The sequence below is a fragment of the Leucoraja erinacea genome, chromosome 27 (genome assembly GCF_028641065.1).
Source record: "Leucoraja erinacea ecotype New England chromosome 27, Leri_hhj_1, whole genome shotgun sequence".
Taxonomy (NCBI): domain Eukaryota; kingdom Metazoa; phylum Chordata; class Chondrichthyes; order Rajiformes; family Rajidae; genus Leucoraja; species Leucoraja erinaceus.
The window spans coordinates 6,188,869-6,207,547 of NC_073403.1; the positions used below are offsets into that span (position 1 = coordinate 6,188,869).

Consider the following 18,679-nt stretch of genomic DNA (forward strand, 5'->3'; position numbering starts at 1 on the left):
AGCACTCTGTGTCCTTTTTGGACGCCAACTATTGCCTCTATCTACAACCTCCACTTCCTCCCAGAAGTCCTTGAACATTTTATCTCCTATATTATTTAATTTTTCCACAACTCCATGTCGTAGCTCATAAGTTCATACGTGATAGGAAGAGAGGTAGGCCATTTGGCCCATCAAGTCTACTCTGCTATTTTATCATGGCTGATCTATCTCAAGTCAAGTCAAAGGAGTTTATTGTCATGTTAAAATTTTAAATTATTTCTTCTATGTAAAGCACTTTGGTTTCAACGCGAGTTGATTTAAACGTGCTATATAAATAAAATGTACTTACTTACTTACTTACTTACTTACTTACTATGTGTCCCAGATCGGACAATTAAATTCTTGCTTGCTGCAGCACAACAGAATATTGTAACAAAAATATAGAACAGTTCAGTTCAATATACACATAAATAAGCAGATAAAGTGTAATAGGCTGTTACAGTTCAGAGTCTGTTTGTCGGTGAGTTTAATGGTCTGATGGCTGTGGGGAAGTAGCTGTTGCTGAACCTGGATGTAACAGATTTCAGGCTCCTGTACCTTCTGCCCGATGGTAGCAGAGAGATGAGTACATGGCCAGGATAGTGTGGGTCCTTGATGATGCTGGCAGCCTTTTTGAGGCAGTGACTGTGATAGATCCCTTCGATGGTGGAGAGGTCAGAGCCGATGATGGACTGGGCAGTGGTTACAACTTTCTGCATCCTTTTCCGCTCCTGGACACACAGGTTGCCGAACCAAGCCACGATGCAACAAGTCAGCATGCTCTCTACTGTACTCTCTCCCTCCTAACCCCATATGTCCGTGACATATTTTCCTGTCAGTTGCCGTACCAATATTAGTTGAGGTTATTGAAGGCTAACTTGCTTGGTCCCGGGACAGCTCGGGTAGATGTTCACCAGATATTGTCCCAGCCATTCACCAAAGCCACAAAAGGCAAATGACATAAGGAATAGGAGCAGAATTAGGCCATTCGGCCCATCAAGCCTACTTCGCCATTCAATCATGGCTGATCTACCTCTCCCTCCTAACCCCATTTTCCTACCTGCTCCCCATAACCTCTGACACCCGCACTAATTTGGAATTATCTATCTCTGTCTTAAAAATATCCACTGACTTGGCCTCCACAGCCTTCTGTGGGAATGAGTTCCACAGATTCCCCAACCTCTGGCTGAAGAAATTTCTCCTCATCTTCATAAAAGAACATCCTTATTTCTGAGGCTGTGACCTCTAGGCCTAGACTCTCCCACCAGTGGAAACATCCTCTCCACATCCACTCTATCCAAGCCTTTCACTATTCTGTTTAAGAAGGAACTGCAGATGCTGGAAAATCGAACGTACACAAAAATGCTGGAGAAACTCAGCGGGTGCAGCAGCATCTATGGAGCGAAGGAAATAGGCAACGTTTCGGGCCGAAACCCTTCTTCAGAACCCTTTCACTTCTGTTTGTTTCAAATCTCCGTCCTTATCATTCGCTCTGAACCTTTGACACCGTCCACTTCTTATTCATAGATTCCTATCTCTGGAATTCCCTCCCAGACCTTCCCATTTCTCTTTACTCATCTGAGCCACGATTTAAGCCCTGTGATGATTTTGAATCATAAGTCCTAGTGTGCAACACTGTCCTGCTCACCGTAACCCCTGCGTGTCGGTTATCTGCAAAGATCTTTGGTTATCTGTATGACAGTTCACGGTGGCGCAGTGTAAAGCAGCTGCCTTACAGCGCCGGAGACCCGGGTTCAATTCCGACTGCGGGTGCTGTCTGTGCAGAGTTTGTACGTTCTCCCCATGACCTGCGTGGGTTTTCTATGAGATCTTCTGTTTCCTCCCACACTCCAAATACGCACAGGTGGACTCGGTGGGCCGAAGGGCCTGTTTCCGCGCTGTATCTCTCAACTAAACTAAACTAGACAGCAGCTCAGTTCGGTTCTATCCCTCAGATGCTGCCTGACCCGCTGAGTTACTCCAGCACTCTGTGAAACGTCACCACCTATCCATGTTCTCCACAGATGCTGCCTGACCCGCTGAGTTACTCCAGCACTCTGTGAAACGTCACCGATCCATGTTCTCCACAGATGCTGCCTGACCCGCTGAGTTACTCCAGCACTATGTGAAACGTCACCTATCCATGTTCTCCACAGATGCTGCCTGACCCGCTGAGTTACTCCAGCACTCTGTGAAACGTCACCTATCCATGTTCTCCACAGATGCTGCCTGACCCACTTAGTTACTCCAGCACTTTGTGTATTTTTTTGTAAACCAGCGTCTGCAGTTCCTTGTTTCTCCACCTGAACCAGTAGTGTTTATGCACAAGCAAGGTGCGTTTGTGTTACCCAGGCAACGTTAAAACAAAATGTAAATGTTTCCAACTTTTCACATTTCTGAAGTGACATCAGGAAAACGAGTGAAACGTTTTCTCGTAGACATGGGGATTTTCCACCCAATGAACCCACCGTGGGCAGGTTCCACCCTTGCATGGAATCATCCCCTCTCAGTTAACTGAAACCACTTACGGCTTTTTACAACAAAAGTGCGTTTCTTCTAGTTTTCAAAACTTTTGCTGTGTTGCTAAGCAACAGAATGCCCTACCCCGAGTCTCTGAGTTTCTGTCACAGGAAAGAGAGTGGTTTTGGTTGGATGTTACCGGCATTTCTCACCAAGCTGAAACCTAACGTATGGCCATTCAGGCCATGCCGCAGTACTATCCCTCCCACTGCGTCCCTCTTGTCCACGTACATATACATGGTAGGTCTGAAGAAGGGTTGCCTATCTCATTCGCTCCATAGATGCTGCCTCACCCGCTGAGTTTCTCCAGCACTTTTGTCTACCTTCGATTTTCCAGCATCTGCAGTTCCTTTCTAAACATACGTGGTAGGTTCTATCCCCCGGGAATGATTGCAAATCTCATTGTTTTTTTACTAATCAATGCTGTTGGAATCAGTTATGGTTCAATCAAGGTTGATTGGCAGCATCTCAGGAGAGAAGGAATAGGTGACGTTTCGTGACGAGACACTTCTTCAGACGGAGAGTCAGGGTAGATGGAAACATGATATATAGACGGTGATGTGGAGACGGTGATGTAGGTGATATAGAACAAATGAATGAAAGATATATGCAAAAAAGTAATCGGTGATAAAGGGAATGGGCTATTGTTGGAGCCCACAATGGTCAGTTGTTGGCTGTGGCAAAGGAGAAGAGTTTCAGACAATGAAACTCACCTGGTTGACAGTGAAATAGCAACTAGGGTGGGGGAGAGGGGGTGCAAGAATTACTTAAAGTTAGAGAAATCAATATTTATACTGCTGGCTTGTTCCGTCTCTCCAGGGATGCTGCCTGTCCCGCTGAGTTACTCCAGCTTTTTGTGTCTATCTGCTGGTACAGCTGCAGCGAGTCTCCCCGTCTCGGCTCCGGGACCAGAGGCAGAACATGAATGGGTGACGTTTCTGGTCGAGTGTGCATAGTGTCCGTTAAGAGACAAAATGCTGGAGTAACTCAGCGGGACAGGCAGCATCTCTGGAGAGAAGGAATGGGTGACGTTTCTGGTCGAGACCCTTCTTCAGACTGAGAGTCTCCCCTGAACTTCAGTCTGAAGAAGGGTCCCGAGCCGACACCTCGCCCATTCCATCTCTCCAGAGACGCTGCCTGTTCCGCTGAGTTACTCCAGCACTTTGCGTCTTGTTGCATGTTATCCAGCACCTGCAGTTCCTTGTGTACACAGAGATTTGCGGAGTTTATTGGAGATCGAGCTGGGGTGGGGGCGGGACCGCCCCGTGGCGCCTCCCAGGTGAAGGGCAGCGCCGGCGGTTCATTCACACCTGGGCAGGTGAGCGGAGCACCTGTAGCGGCGCGGAGTCCGGGGAGGCAAGCGGACCGGGTACAAGCCGGGGGCCGGACAGGTGCAAATCGCAGACACTCTGAGCGCCAGCGCTACCATGGGCGACGGGGCTCCGCAGGCGTGGTGGAAGTTCGCCTTCATGCGCAAGAAGGGCGGCTCGAAGGTGCTGAGCGAGTTGGCAGTGGAGCCGAGCAACACTGACAGCTCCGACCGAGAGGCCAGGGGCGACCCGCAGCTGGAGGCCAGGTTGGAGAAGATTGTGGACAAAAGCACCAAGGGCCGGCACGTCAGGGTCTCGCACTCCGGACGCTTCAAGGAGAAGAAGAAGGTTCGCTCGAGTCTGTCGGAAAATCCCGGCTTCTACAGTCAGACGGAGACCGCGAGCAGCGCCGAGCCGTGAGCCGCCCGCCTGCCTGCCTGCCCGCCTTCCATCCACCCACCCACCCACCGACTGTCGCGGCGACCGACTCCGACACTGGACTGTGCGGGGCTCCCAGCACCAGGGCTCCGGGCACCGGGCAGGCCTGGCAGAGAACTCGCAACATCACCAGCACTTGGGCTGATTCGACAACAACGCGCGCAAAGGGTTAACGTTGACTCCAGCACTGTTTTGGTAAACCTGCATCTGCAGTCCCACTTGATGGAGTCACCCGGAATGGAATCAAGGGGTTAACTCGCCGCTGCTCTCGGAGTTCATTTCCCGAGACCAACATGTAAAGATCGGAAGAAACTTCACTGCCCGAAGTGGACAGACTATTTCAAAAACAAACAGCGCCAAGACTCACTTCTCAAAAGTCTCTTTTCACAAAGTAATTGAACTTTGGAAAACATATGGATTTTCTAGAGTGTGATTTTTAGGGACTGGCGCGAAATGAACACTGCACGGTGCTGTCCGGGGTGGGGGAGAAAACCGGGGAGGGAGGGGATGGGAAAGAACTGTTCACTCGCCAGTCTGACTGTCCCCGATTTGTTTTCACCTTCTCCCAGCTTTCCTTGACACCCCCCCCCCCCATCCCCATCCGCTTTGATGTCCCGTTATCGCACCTTACACTTCCTTATCTCTATGTCTTCCTCTCCCCTGGCTCTCAGTCTGAAGAAGGATCTCGACCCGAAACGTCACCCATTCCTTCTCTCCAGAGATGCTGCCTGTCCCGCTGAGTTACTCCAGCATTTTGTCTCTTAACGGACACTGTGTGTGTGTATATATATATGTGTGTGTGTGTGTGTGAGAGAGAGAGAGAGAGAGTTTTTATCCGTCTATAAATCTCACAAGTTCTGCATGTAAGTGACTCGATGCTTGTAATTAGCAAAGTGTGATTTTTTTTCTTTTTGCGGGGGGGGGGGGGGGGGGGGGGAGGGGGGGGGGGGGAGTGAGAACAAGATTTTGTTTCAAGTAAAAATAAAAATATTGGATTATGTTTAGACAACAACCACGGCTTGGAAAAAAATAGTGTCACGGGAACTGAATTTTGGCGGCGTGCCAAATGTTTGAGGCTGCTATCGCGGGAGATGTCGATAATTGTGGTGTTTGATTGACAAATGGTTCTTGAGATCCCTTGACAAATATTTAATTAAAACCAGAATTTGCAGATCTACATCTTGGTGTCGAAATGTTTTTTGCTAACGCTCCTTGTCAGGCGCCTTGGGCGAGTTAAAGGTGTCCCAGCCACACACCGCTCCCCTTCTGTTGTCATCATAAACACAAAAATGCAGGAGTAACTCAGTGGGACAGGCAGCATCTGTGGCGAGAAGGCTCAACGTCACCTATTCCTTTTCTCCAGGGATGCTGCCTGCCCCGCTGAGTTAATCCAGCTTTTTTATGTCTAGCTGTTCTGGCACTTCATAGAAACATAGAAACATAGAAATTAGGTGCAGGAGTAGGCCATTCGGCCCTTCGAGCCTGCATCGCCATTCAATATGATCATGGCTGATCATCCAACTCAGTATCCCGTACCTGCCTTCTCTCCATACCCCCTGATCCCCTTAGCCACAAGGGCCACATCTAACTCCCTCTTAAATATAGCCAATGAACTGGCCTCAACTACCCTCTGTGGCAGAGAGTTCCAGAGATTCACCACTCTCTGTGTGAAAAAAGTTCTTCTTTTGACTGCGATAGTTTGAATGAAGGTGCACAGTTGTTCATTGTAACCATAACAAGTTACTCCAGCTTTTTGTGTTTATCTTTGGTTTAAACACATAATCATAAACAGGTGGACCTGGTGACAAGAATCCCAGTGAACTGGTCTGGGTGGGTAAGGAAGCGAGGCCACCGCTTGTAACTGAAACTACTGTGAGAGCTTGTAATATTAATTTTTAAAAAGGTTCCTGGGTAAGTTAGTACAGTGACTTTAAAAACAGCAAGGCGTCATCTTGATATCGTGTTACGATGTGTATTCCCTTGTGTATTCACCGTTCCTTTTCAGCACCGATAACATTCTTTGCTGTGTAGGAAGTCTGAGAAGGGTCTTCACCAGACACGTCACCTCTCCCTTCTCTCCAGAGATCCTGCTTGACCCGCTGGGTTACTCCAGCTTTTTGTGTCTGCTTTGTTCGGTAAAATGTATGTGTCAACAGAATAATTTCTGGTACACGTGGAATCTGAAGAAGGGTCCCGACCAGAGCGTGTGTCCGCTTTTTAGACACAAAAAAGCTGGGGTAACTCAGTGGGACAGACATCATCTCTGGAGAGAAGGAATGGGTGACGTTTTGGGTCGAGACCCTTCGTCAGATTGCAGGTTAATTGGCTTCTGTAGATTGTCCCTAGTGTGTAGGGTGGGACTAGTGCATGGGATGATCGATGGTCAGCGCGGACTCGATGGACCGAAGGGTCTCTTTCCAAACTATCTCTAAAACTAAACAAAACAAAGATCTGAACGAGGGAACCTGATGTGACGTTACCAATCAGCTTGTAACTGAGTGGAATTCTGATCAATGATGCAAAGACATTTGAAGGTGACTTAGACTTTGAGTGTGCAGCTGAATATTTACCACGTTTTATCTGCTGCTTAGTCTGGTTTATTTACTCTGCTTACAACATTAAAGGCAGAGGATTATTTAGACCAGTGATTCCCAACCTGGGGCCATGGCAAATTTCAGGGGGCCACAGAAAAAAATTGGGATTTAGGGGGCCACAGGTTCAATGAAGACCACCCTGTTGCCTCCTAAATTTCGGTTCTAATACATTTAAATCTATGTAGTTGAAATATGTTTGATGTTTGTGGAATAGAATAAAAGAGAATAGATGTGCATTTAATAGACACTGATATTTTTATAGAAGGTGTTATAATATTGAAGTACTTTTTTCCCGCTAATAATGTCAGGTGGGGCACAGAAAAATTAAAAGATCCCAAGGGGGCCATGAGCTAAAGAAGGTTGGGAACCACTGATTTAGACAGTGTGTAAGCTGGAAAATGTGGATGTACTGTGGGACTTGGTCAGACATGTCCACCAGTCACTGCACACAGATGTGCAGAGATGTACCGAAGATAGACACAAAATACTGGAGTAACTCGACAGGCAGCATCTCTGGAGACGTTTTGGCTCGAGACCCTTCTTCAGACCCTTCTGCAGGTGTACCAAACGGTTACAAAACTAAACGCTATGATGGCTTCATTGCAGCAATGGAGAATACAGGAACATGGATGTCTTAGCACAATTATGAGGAGTAGAATCAAGAAACTGCAGATGCTGATTAATACACAAAAGGACACAAAGTGCTGGAGTAACTCGGCAGGTCAGGCAGCATCTCTGGAGAACATGGAGGTCTGAAGAAGGGTCTCAACCCAAGACATCACCCATCTATGTTCTCCAGAGTTGCTGCATGACCTTCACACAGAGAGTGGTGAATCTCTGGAACTCTCTGCCACAGAAGGTAGTTGAGGCCAGTTCATTGGCTCTATTTAAGAGGGAGTTGGATGTGGCCCTTGTGGCTAAAGGGATCAGGGGGTATGGAGAGAAGGCAGGATACTGAGTTGGATGATCAGCCATGATCATATTGAATGGCAGTGCAGACTCGAAGGGCCGAATGGCGTACTCCTGCACCTATTTTCTATATTTCTATGACCTGCTGAATTACTCCAGTGATTTATGTCCTTCACAGATGGAAGGACCTTTGTGAGAACATCCCTGGCATATTGACTGCAGTTCTATAATGATAAAAATATGACTGGGTGATCTCAGGATACGGGGAAACATTCTGAGAGTGACGAGTCATTTCTTCACTGATAGTGCTGACTCATGGGGACATGATCTGTTTAAGGAGAGGGATCTCCAGATACAAAGCGCTGGAGTAACTCAGTGGGTCAGGCAGCATCTGAGTCTGATGAAGTGTCCCGACCTGAAATTCTTAAGGGGTTGGACAGGCTAGATGCAGGAAGATTGTTCCCGATGTTGGGGAAGTCCAGGACAAGGGGTCACAGTTTGAGGATAAGGGGGAAATCCTTTAGGACCGAGATGAGAAAAAACATTTTTCACACAGAGAGTGGTGAATCTCTGGAACTCTCTGCCACAGAAGGTAGTTGAGGCCAGTTCATTGGCTATATTTAAGAGGGAGTTAGATGTGGCCCTTGTGGCTAAAGGGATCAGGGGGTATGGAGAGAAGGCAGGTACAGGATACTGAGTTGGATGATCAGCCATGATCATATTGAATGGCGGTGCAGGCTCGAAGGGCCGAATGTCCTACTCCTGCACCCTATTTTCTACGTTTCTATCACCTACCCATGTTCTCCAAAGATGCTGCCTGACCTGTGGAGTTACTCCAGCACTTTGTGTCTTTTTCTTCATGGGCCAGGATCTGCAGTTCCTTGCATCCAGTATTCTGGGTACATAGGGTATTAAGGATACGGAAAGAGATCAGGAATATTAAGATAGATGATTAGATGTCCCTGTATTGGGCAGCACAGTAGTACAGCTGCGAGCCCTGCTGTCTCTCGCTCCAGTGTCTCAGGTTCGATCCTGATCCTAGGTGTTGATCATGTGGAGTTTGCAAGTTCTCTCTTTGACTGTATGGGTGTTCCCCGGGTGATCTGGATTCCTTCCACATTCCCATCATATTCTAGTAGGTTAATTATATGCCTATTGTTAAAGTAATCCTAGTTCAGTTGGTGGTTAGAAAAATGAAGGGGGCGGTGAGTTAGATGAGCATTTGGGAAAGAAGTCAATGAAGGAAACAGATGGAATTGGTGTGAGTTAGCATAGAATCGATGGGCTGAATGGCTGCTCTGTATTCTGCAAGGAAATAACAATAGCAGAGCAGACTCGAGGGATTTGACTATTTGACCATCAGTCTGAATGAAGAAGGGTCTCGACCCGAAAAGTCACCCATTCCTTCTCTCCAGAGATGCTGCCTGTCACATTGAGTTATTCCAGCATTTTGTGTCTATCTTCGATTTAAACCAGCATTTGCAGTTTCATCTTGCACACTAATCATAACCTGTCAATCTCTGGTTTAAAAATACCCATTGACTTGGCCTCGACTGCTGTCTGTGACAATAAATTCCAGAGTTGCCACCCTCTGGCGAAATATCCATGTAGTGTATATTTACCTGTATTATATGTAGGCTTAGTTCATCTCATTTTCTGCCCATGACTAACAGCATCCTGCAGCCACACCCAAGTCCCGTCAGCAAGTTCCACTAGGCAACATTTGTTATTGTTGTGTGTACCGAGGCGCGATGAAAACCTATTGTTTGCCTGCTAGCCCGGTCACAATGTACCATGCTTGAGGACCATCAAGACACGCTCAAAGTACATCAGGTAGTGCAACGAGGGAAATACCAGAGTGAAGAATATATATTTTTACAGCCTTGCAGTGTCAACAGTTCCGGAGAAAAGTCCAAATGTACAATGAGGAAGAATGGAAGATCAGGCCCGCACCCTGATTTATGTCAGGGCTCTGTCCCCATGGTAACCAGGTATATCCACCCATTGTTCACAAAGTTTCTCTTTCTAATTCTGAGGCATTTATTTTATGAAGTAAATCAAGTCTTTTATTTGTTTTTAAATCATTGAATGGCCTCGCCCCGCCTTACCTCTCTGAGCTGCTCCACCTATATGCTCCTACCCGGTGCCTCAGGTCAGCGGATCAGCTGCTCCTTGAGGTACCAAGGTCTAAGCGGAAGCTCAGAGGGGATAGAGCCTTTTCTGTTGCTGCCCCGGCACTCTGGAACACCTTGCCGCTGCAGATCAGACAGGCCCCTTCACTGTCCATCTTTAAATCCTCCCTAAAAACTCACTTTTATTCACTGGCTTTCGACACTGGCTGAGACATTGTTCCTGTTTTAGTGCTTTTAATGTCTTTTAATGTTTTACTGTTTTTATAGTCCTGTCGTCTTAATGGTTTTAGTAGTTTGTAATAACTTTTTGTTGATTTCCCATGTACAGCACTTTGTGGTAACTGATGTTGTCTAAAAGCGCTTTATAAATAAAGTTATTATTATTATTATTAAGTCCTAAATGCAAGGAGGAACAGCACCTCGTATTCCGCCTGGGGACCTTGCGTCCGGATGGTATTAACATTGAATTCTCCCAATTTTGCTAGCCCTTGCTGTCTCCTCCCCTTCCTTAACCCTCTAGCTGTCTCCTCCCACCCTCCCATCCGCCCGCCCTCGGGCTCCCCTTTTCCTTCCTTCTACCCCCCCCACCCCCCGTCAGTCTGAAGAAGGGTTTCGGCCCGAAACGTCGCCTATTTCCTTCGCTCCATAGATGCTGCTGCACATGCTGAGTTTCTCCAGCAATTTTGTGTACCCTAAATGCAAGTTTCAAGTTTCTAAATCTAAAACACAAGCTGGCTCTTTAGTCCATATCTGCAGCATGGAAACAGGCCCTTCGGCCCACCGAGTCCATGCCAACCATCGATCGCCCACTCACACCAGTCCTATGTTTACCCACTGTCTGTGCACTAGGAGCAATTTAGAGAAACCAATTAATCTGCAAACCGACCCGTCTGCGGTTTTGGAGAAAACCCACACAGGTCGCAGGGAGAACGTGCAAACTCCACTCTGACAGCACCCGAGGTCAGGATCGAAGTCCTGACATCCCAGACTGATTCCTGGGATGTCAGGACTTTCATACGAAGAAAGACTGGATGGACTCGGCTTGTACTCGCTAGAATTTGGAAGATTGAGGGGGGATCTTATAGAAACTTACAAAATTCTTAAATGGTTGGACAGGCTAGATGCAGGAAGATTGTTCCCGATGTTGGGGAAGTCTAGGACAAGGGGTCACAGTTTAAGGATGAGGGGGAAATCCTTTAGGACTGAGATGTGAAAAACATTTTTCACACAGAGTGGTGAATCTCTGGAATTCTCTGCCACAGAAGGTAGTTGAGGCCAGTTCATTGGCTATATTTAAGAGGGAGTTAGATGTGGCCCTTGTGGCTAAGGGGATCAGGGGGTATGGAGAGAAGGCAGGTATGGGATACTGAGTTGGATGATCAGCCATGATCGTATTGAATGGCGGTGCAGGCTCGAAGGGCCAAATAGCCTACTCCTGCACCTATTTTCTATGTTTCTATGAACCTGGGTCTCTGGCACTGAGAGGCAGCTGTGCCATGTGCAACTCTCAAAAAAGCAAACGCATAAAGAAAAGCTGCTGGAATCTGAGAAAAGAGAAACATCCCACATTAGGCTGTGTTGGTGGGCTCCTTATCAGAACAGGGAAAGGGAGTTAAAGTTTGTGGGGAGTTTCATTTAGTGAAGAGATAACGCAGAAATGGCTTTGGCCCACTGAGACCAGGGACCGCCACACATTAACACTATCCTACACACACACACACACACTGGGGACAATGTTACACTTATTATGGTGGCCCGTTGTTAACGATGATGGGGGGGGGTTGTGCAGTCTCAATTCTGGTGAGTTCTGACATGGCTCACATATCCAATTGGTGAACCGCACACTTGAGGGCAGTGGGGGCAGATGAAGGTCATCGCTGGCGGGTTCTGGACGCCACCCTGTCACTCTATGCGGCGCTCCTCGAAGCTTCTGCTGGCTGCATGCCATCGCGTTCTGTTGCTGCCGCAGGCTTCCAGTCGCCAGGGTCCAAGACCACAATGGTGGAGGTGGTCCTTAATGCAATCCTTGTACCACTTCCTGGGAATCCCACATTTATACCAAGCCAACTAACCAACAAACTTGTACGTCTTCGGAGTGTGGGAGGAAACCTGAGCACTCGGAGAAAACCCACGTGGCCACGGGGAGAACGTTCAAACTCTGTACGGGCAACCAGCTGTAGTCGGGGTTGAACCCGGGTCTCGGGCGCTGTGAGACAGTAACGCTACCTCTGTGCCACCTTGGGTAGATTTGGGTAGGAAAAGTTGGACAAAGGAATTATCTCTGATCAGGTGATGCAAACATTACAACAGTTCAAGTTCAAGTGAGTTTATTGTCATGTGTCCTTGATAGGACAATGAAATTCTTGCTTTGCTTCAGCAAAGAACATATTAGACATTAGACTACAAAACACATGAATAAATAAACTAATAAAGTGCAAATAACAGATAACGGGTTATTAATGTTCAGAGTTTTGTCCGAGCCAGGTTTAATAGCCTGATGGCTGTGGGGAAGTAGCTATTCCTGAACCTGGTCGTTGCAGTCTTCAGGCTCCTGTACCTTCTACCTGAAGGCAGGGAGATGAGTGTGTGACCAGGATGGTGTGGGTCGTTGATGATACTGCCAGCCTTTTTGAGGCAGCGACTTCGATAAATCCCCTCGATGGAAGGAAGGTCAGAGCCGATGATGGACTGGGCGTTTACTACTTTTGTAGTCTCTTCCTCTCCAGGGCGCTCAAGTTGCCGAACCAAGCCATGATGCAACCGGTCAGCATGCTCTCTACTGTGCACCTATAGAAGTTAGAGAGAGTCCTCCTTGACAAACCGACTCTCCGTAATCTTCTCAGGAAGTAGAGGCGCTGATGAGCTTTCTTGATGATTGATAACAGTGATGAGCTCTTGGGAAAACCATCGGCTTAGTAGGTTTTTGAGAGGGATTTAGAGAAAGAATGTGCAAAGGAACGTTTGACATGTAGGTCAGAGTAGTAGGAAATGACCAGCAGATCGGGCAGTGTTCAGAGCGAGGGAACAACTGTATTTTAATGCAGAGGGATTGACCACAACAGACCAGGCCAGTTCTGTTCAGTCCAATATTAAATGTTCGCATCAGGTCCAAATGGAAAGTGAGGTGCTTTGGGATGTGGAGGGAAACCAGAGCACCCGGAGAAAACCCGTGTGGTCACAAGGAGATCATGCCAACTCTACACAGACAGCACATAAGGTCAGGATTGAACCTGGTTCTCTGGCACTGTGAGCAGCAGCTCTACCCACTACACCTCTCTAGTATCTGAGGTTAGAAAAGTCAATAAGCCACAAAAACAAATGTACAGCAAAGCTTTGTCCATGCGATGCTCTTCCTTGAGGTGCTTTAGTTCATAAGGTCATAAGTGTTAGGAGCAGATTTAGGCCATTCGGCCCATCAAGTCTACTCCGCCATTCAATCAAGGCTGATCTATCTCTCCCTGCAATAGTTCTGCACCAGTCATGAGTCTCAGTCCCATATTTGGTGATTTGCCAATATATAGACCTTGACGGACTGAGTGCAATTGATGTTTCAATTGCACTGCTCAGCCTGAGAACAGACAAGCTGCAGACCCCAGGGCCAATGGAATTCCCTCTCACCAGCCAGGAATGTAAGTGTGAAGAGTTTCGTCCGGTTCATACCTGACCTTTCCAGCTTTGCATCGAAAGAAAAGTTGACGTCAACCACTGATGTAGCTGACAGTGTGTGAATGGAAGGAAGGGTGCAGTTGTTGTCTAATCTGTTTACTACGTCCTCCAGGTAACCTGGTCCATGGCAGCTTCCTGGTATCTAGTAAAGGTTGTGCTCCGCCTGTCTTTGAAAATCGTGTAGGAAGGAACTGCAGGTGCTGGTTTCAAGCAAAGATAGACACTAAAAGCTGGAGTAACTCAGTGGGACAGACGGCATCTCTGGAGAGAAGGAATGGGTGATGTTTTGGGTTGAGACCCTTCTTCAGACTGAAGAAACATAGAAACATAGAAACATAGAAATTAGGTGCAGGAGTAGGCCATTCGGCCCTTCGAACCTGCACCGCCATTCAATATGATCATGGCTGATCATCCAACTCAGTATCCCGTACCTGCCTTCTCTCCATACCCCCTGATCCCCTTAGCCACAAGGGCCACATCTAACTCCTTCTTAAATATAGCCAATGAACTGGCCTCAACTACCCTCTGTGGCAGAGAGTTCCAGAGATCCACCACTCTCTGTGTGAAAAAAGTTTTTCTCAACCTCAAGAAGGTTTCCACCCAAAACGTTACCATATAACCATATAACAATTACAGCACGGAAACAGGCCATCTCGACCCTTCTAGTCCGTGCCGAACACATAATCTCCCCTAGTCCCATATACCTGCGCTCAGACCATAACCCTCCATTCCCTTCCCATCCATATAACTATCCAATTTATTTTTAAATGATAAAAACGAACCTGCCTCCACCACCTTCACTGGAAACTCATTCCACACAGCTACCACTCTCTGAGTAAAGAAGTTCCCCCTCATGTTACCCCTAAACTTCAGTCCCTTAATTCTCATGTCATGTCCCCTTGTTTGAATCTTCCCTACTCTCAGTGGGAAAAGCTATTCCTTCTCTCCAGAGATGCTTCCTGTCCCGCTGAGTTACTCCAGCATTTTGTGTCTACAGTATCTTTGCTTGAAATCAGCACCTGCAGTTTCTTCCTACACAGCTTCCTAGTATCGCTGTGCTGTCTCATCTCCAAAAAAGATCTTTAACTTTGTTTTTGGTAAATCACATGGGAGGATAATGTTTCTCCAGCACTACAGTGTTATAAAAAATTAACCCTGGTTATGTGAGCTTCCTAATATACCTGAGTGTAACTCTAGATTGTCGGGTAAGTGAGTAAATTGATACAAGCTACTCATGCAACGGGCAGACAGGGTCCAAGTTTAGTTTGTAGTTTAGTGATCAAGCTTCGGCCCACCGAGGCCACGCCGACCAGCGATCCCTGCACATTAACACTATCCTACACACACTAGGGACAATCTACACATACACCAAGCCAATTCACAGAGCTATAGCGGCTCTGAACCAGCCCTGCTGAGTGCCCCCCACCCCCCCATGGACTGTCTCCCTCGGATGGTCACGTCGCACAGACACATCTGCACTTTAGTCTGTTTGAACTGTTTTACTGTTGGAATATTATTTTTACAAACTATGTTTCTCGGGGTATCTAAATCTAAATTTTATTAGTCATTTAAGTTTTTTTTTTGTTTATTTTATTAGAAGTTAATACAGTACAAAACAGTACTGTGGAACCTAATTTTAGGTGCCAACTATGTCATACCGTAATCCATTCTATGTACAACCTCTAGTTTTATGTTTTGAGAAGGAGGTAAGCAAGACAAGAAAAAGAAAACAATAGAAAGGAGAAAAAGAGGAAAAATAGATGGTAGAGAGTAGAAAAACGAAAAAGAAAGAAAAAGTGGGAAGTAGAAATAGTTGAGAAGGTCCCTTAAAAGAGAAATTTTCAAATCTGTATTTGGAGATGTAGATCTATCCGCGGCATGAACTGAAATCAGCAATCCTTACTGTACCGCTGCATCACATGATTCCAAAAAGTCGATGAGAGGAGACCAACTCCTTAAGAATTGGTCATATTTATCTATTAGTCGGAGTCTCATTTCTTCAAGGCGTGCTATGTCCATCATATTCCTAATCCACATTTTAACAGTTGGTGTGGTTGTACTTTTCCAAAATTTAAGTATCAATTTCTTTCCAATTATTAACCCATAATTTAAAAAAAAAATGTTTTGGTCTTTATTTAAATTGATATCTTCTACTATTATTCCAAATATAATCCGTTCCGTTTTAGGTTCTATTCTTGACTTGAAAAGTTTTGTAAAAGTTATTTAAGTATGACATCGGATGGAAGCTGCATACCCAAATCCCGTTGCACTTTGTGCAATGGCAATAAAATATATTATTATTATTATTATTATTATTATTATTACCCTCCCAACCTCTACATCGGGCCATCTGTAGCGGCGACTGCAGAGGGTTCTAGGCCCCAACCACGGGTTAACAAAGAGGACTTTATTGCCTTCCATCACATTGAGAAATGTTGATTCCACTTTGATGGATGTTTATGTTAAATTTAATTGTGTATTGTGTTCTTTTTATTCGTATGGCTGTATGGTAACTAATTTCACTGGACCAAGTGGTGCATGTGACCATAAATGTGAACTTAAACTTGTCTTGGAGTGTGGGAGAAAACCGAAGATCTCGGAGAAAACCCATGTAGGTCACGGGGAGAACGTACAAACTCCGTACAGACAGCACCCGTAGTCGGGATGGAACCCGGGTCTCCGGCGCTGTAAAAGGCAGCAACTCTACCCGCTGCCTCACCGTGCCGCTTGTCATTGCAACAACAAGGTAATTAAAGTGCACAAGGAACTGCAGATGCTGGTTTATAACAAACGATACAACTCAGTGGGCCAGGCAACATCTCTGGAGGACACGGGTTGGTGATGTTTCAGGCTGAGACCCATCTTCAGTATGAAAAAGAGTCTCGACACAAAACATCGTCTATTCGAGAGTCAAGAGTGTTTTATTGTTATTTGTCCCGGATAGAACAACAACATTCTTACTTGTCGCACCACAACAGGTATGTAAACATATTATTCTGTAATGCATGAAAACATCAACAAAAGTTCAAAGTAAAAAATTAAAAAGTATATAAAAAAAACAGACAAATGAATAGAAAATATTAGTGCAAAATCAAAAATAATGCCCCAAGTCTATGTAGTTTAGAGCTTATTTGGAGGTTGCAGTGTTTAATAGCCTGATAGTTGTAGGGAAGAAGCTGTTCCTGAGCCTGGATGTTACAGTTTTCAGGCTCCTGTATCTTCCCGATGGCAGTGGTGAAATGAGAGGGTGGTGTGGGCCTCTGATGATGTTGGCTGGGCCTCTGATGAGGGATGAATGCTGGTCTTCAGCACAGAGTCCTGGTGAGACTGCTGCTTGGTAGACACAAAATGCTGCAGTAACTCAGCCGAGTCTGAAGAAGGGTCTCGACTCGCTAGAACTCGCTAGAATTTAGAAGATTGAGGGGGGGAATTTTATAGAAACGTACAAAATTCTTAAGGGGTTGGAGCGGCTAGATGTAGGAAGATTGTTCCCGATGTTGGGGAAGTCCAGGACAAGGGGTCACAGTTTAAGGATAAAGGAGAAATCTTGTAGGACTGAGATGAGAAAAACATTTTTTACACAGAGAGTGGTGAATCTCTGGAATTCTCTGCCACAGAATGTAGTTGAGGCCAGTTCATTGGCTATATTTAAGAGGGAGTTAGATGTGGCCCTTGTGGCTAAGGGGATCAGGGGGTATGGAGAGAAGGCAGGTACAGGATACTGAGTTGGATGATCAGCCATGATTATATTGAATGGCGGTGCAGGCTCGAAGGGCCGAATGGCCTACTCCTGCACCTATTTTCTATGTTTCTATGTCACCCATCCCTTCTCTCCAGAGATGCTGCCTGTCCCGCTGAGTTGCTCCAGCATTTTGTGGCCACGTTCGATTTAAACCAGCATCTGCAGTTCTTTCCTACACGTGAGACTGCTGTTGGTTGCGGAGTCCGAGATGAGTTGAGATGTTGCTGCTCAGAATCCCTTTACAGTAAACCAAATATCTTATAGCGGATCTTTGCAGTAAACTGTGGACACAACCAAAAAATCGAGATAGACCCGTTCTACAAGATGCAGCTCTCACTGTCCCTTTCATGCCGTCTCTGATTGGGGAAACTGAGGCACCTGGTGTCTATTTGGTTTCGGTCTTGTGGATTCTTTACCAGGTTTCGAAGCAATACAGATGTCGCCGTGTGTCTCCGACTGCCGATCAGAGCCGGCCACATCTAACTCCCTCTTAAATATAGCCAATGAACTGGCCTCAACTACCCTCTGTGGCAGAGAGTTCCACAGATTCACCACTCTCTGTGTGAAAAAAGTTCTTCTCATCTCGGTTTTAAAGGATTTCCCCCTTATCCTTAAGCTGTGACCCCTTGTCCTGGACTTCCCCAACATCGGGAACAATCTTCCTGCATCTAACCTGTCCAACCCCTTAAGAATTTTGTAAGTTTCTATAAGATCCCCTCTCAATCTCCTAAATTCTAGAGAGTATAAACCAAGTTTATTCAGTCTTTCTTCATAAGGCAGTCCTGACATCCCAGGAATCAGTCTGGTGAACCGTCTCTGCACTCCCTCTATGGCAATAATGTCCTTCCTCAGATTTGGAGACCAAAACTGTACGCAATACTCCAGGTGTGGTCTCACCAAGACCCTGTACAACTGCAGTAGAACCTCCCTGCTCCTATACTCAAATCCTTTTGCTATGAAAGCCAACATGCCATTCGCTTTCTTTACTGCCTGCTGTACCTGCATGCCTACCTTCAATGACTGGTGTACCATGACACCCAGGTCTCGCTGCATCTCCCCCTTTCCCAATCGGCCACCATTTAGATAATAGTCTGCTTTCCCGTTTTTGCCACCAAAATGGATAACCTCACATTTATCCACATACTTGAGTCTTTTGCACAGGACTGCTGCATGCTGCTGCTGCTGCTGCATGCTCTGTTTAGAGTTTTGAGAAGAAAAACCGGAGTTAGTCATTTGTCAGAAACAATTACAACTCAATAAAATAAAATACCCTATATAAGAAACAATAAATGCAAAAATACAACATAAAAACATGTTCTTTAGAATTATGTTTCCCATACAAAAATACTT

General features: G+C 46.1%; 1 protein-coding gene across 1 annotated transcript; it reads left to right on the forward strand.

The window, feature by feature from the left end:
• The first annotated feature begins 3,808 nt into the window (after nucleotides 1-3,808).
• On the forward strand, nucleotides 3,809-5,465 carry LOC129710156 (proline-rich protein 15-like protein A). The gene has a single exon (XM_055656927.1). The coding sequence runs from the start codon at nucleotides 3,966-3,968 to the stop codon at nucleotides 4,266-4,268; it is 303 nt and encodes a 100-aa protein (XP_055512902.1). The 5' UTR covers nucleotides 3,809-3,965; the 3' UTR covers nucleotides 4,269-5,465.
• The last annotated feature ends 13,214 nt before the right edge of the window (nucleotides 5,466-18,679 follow it).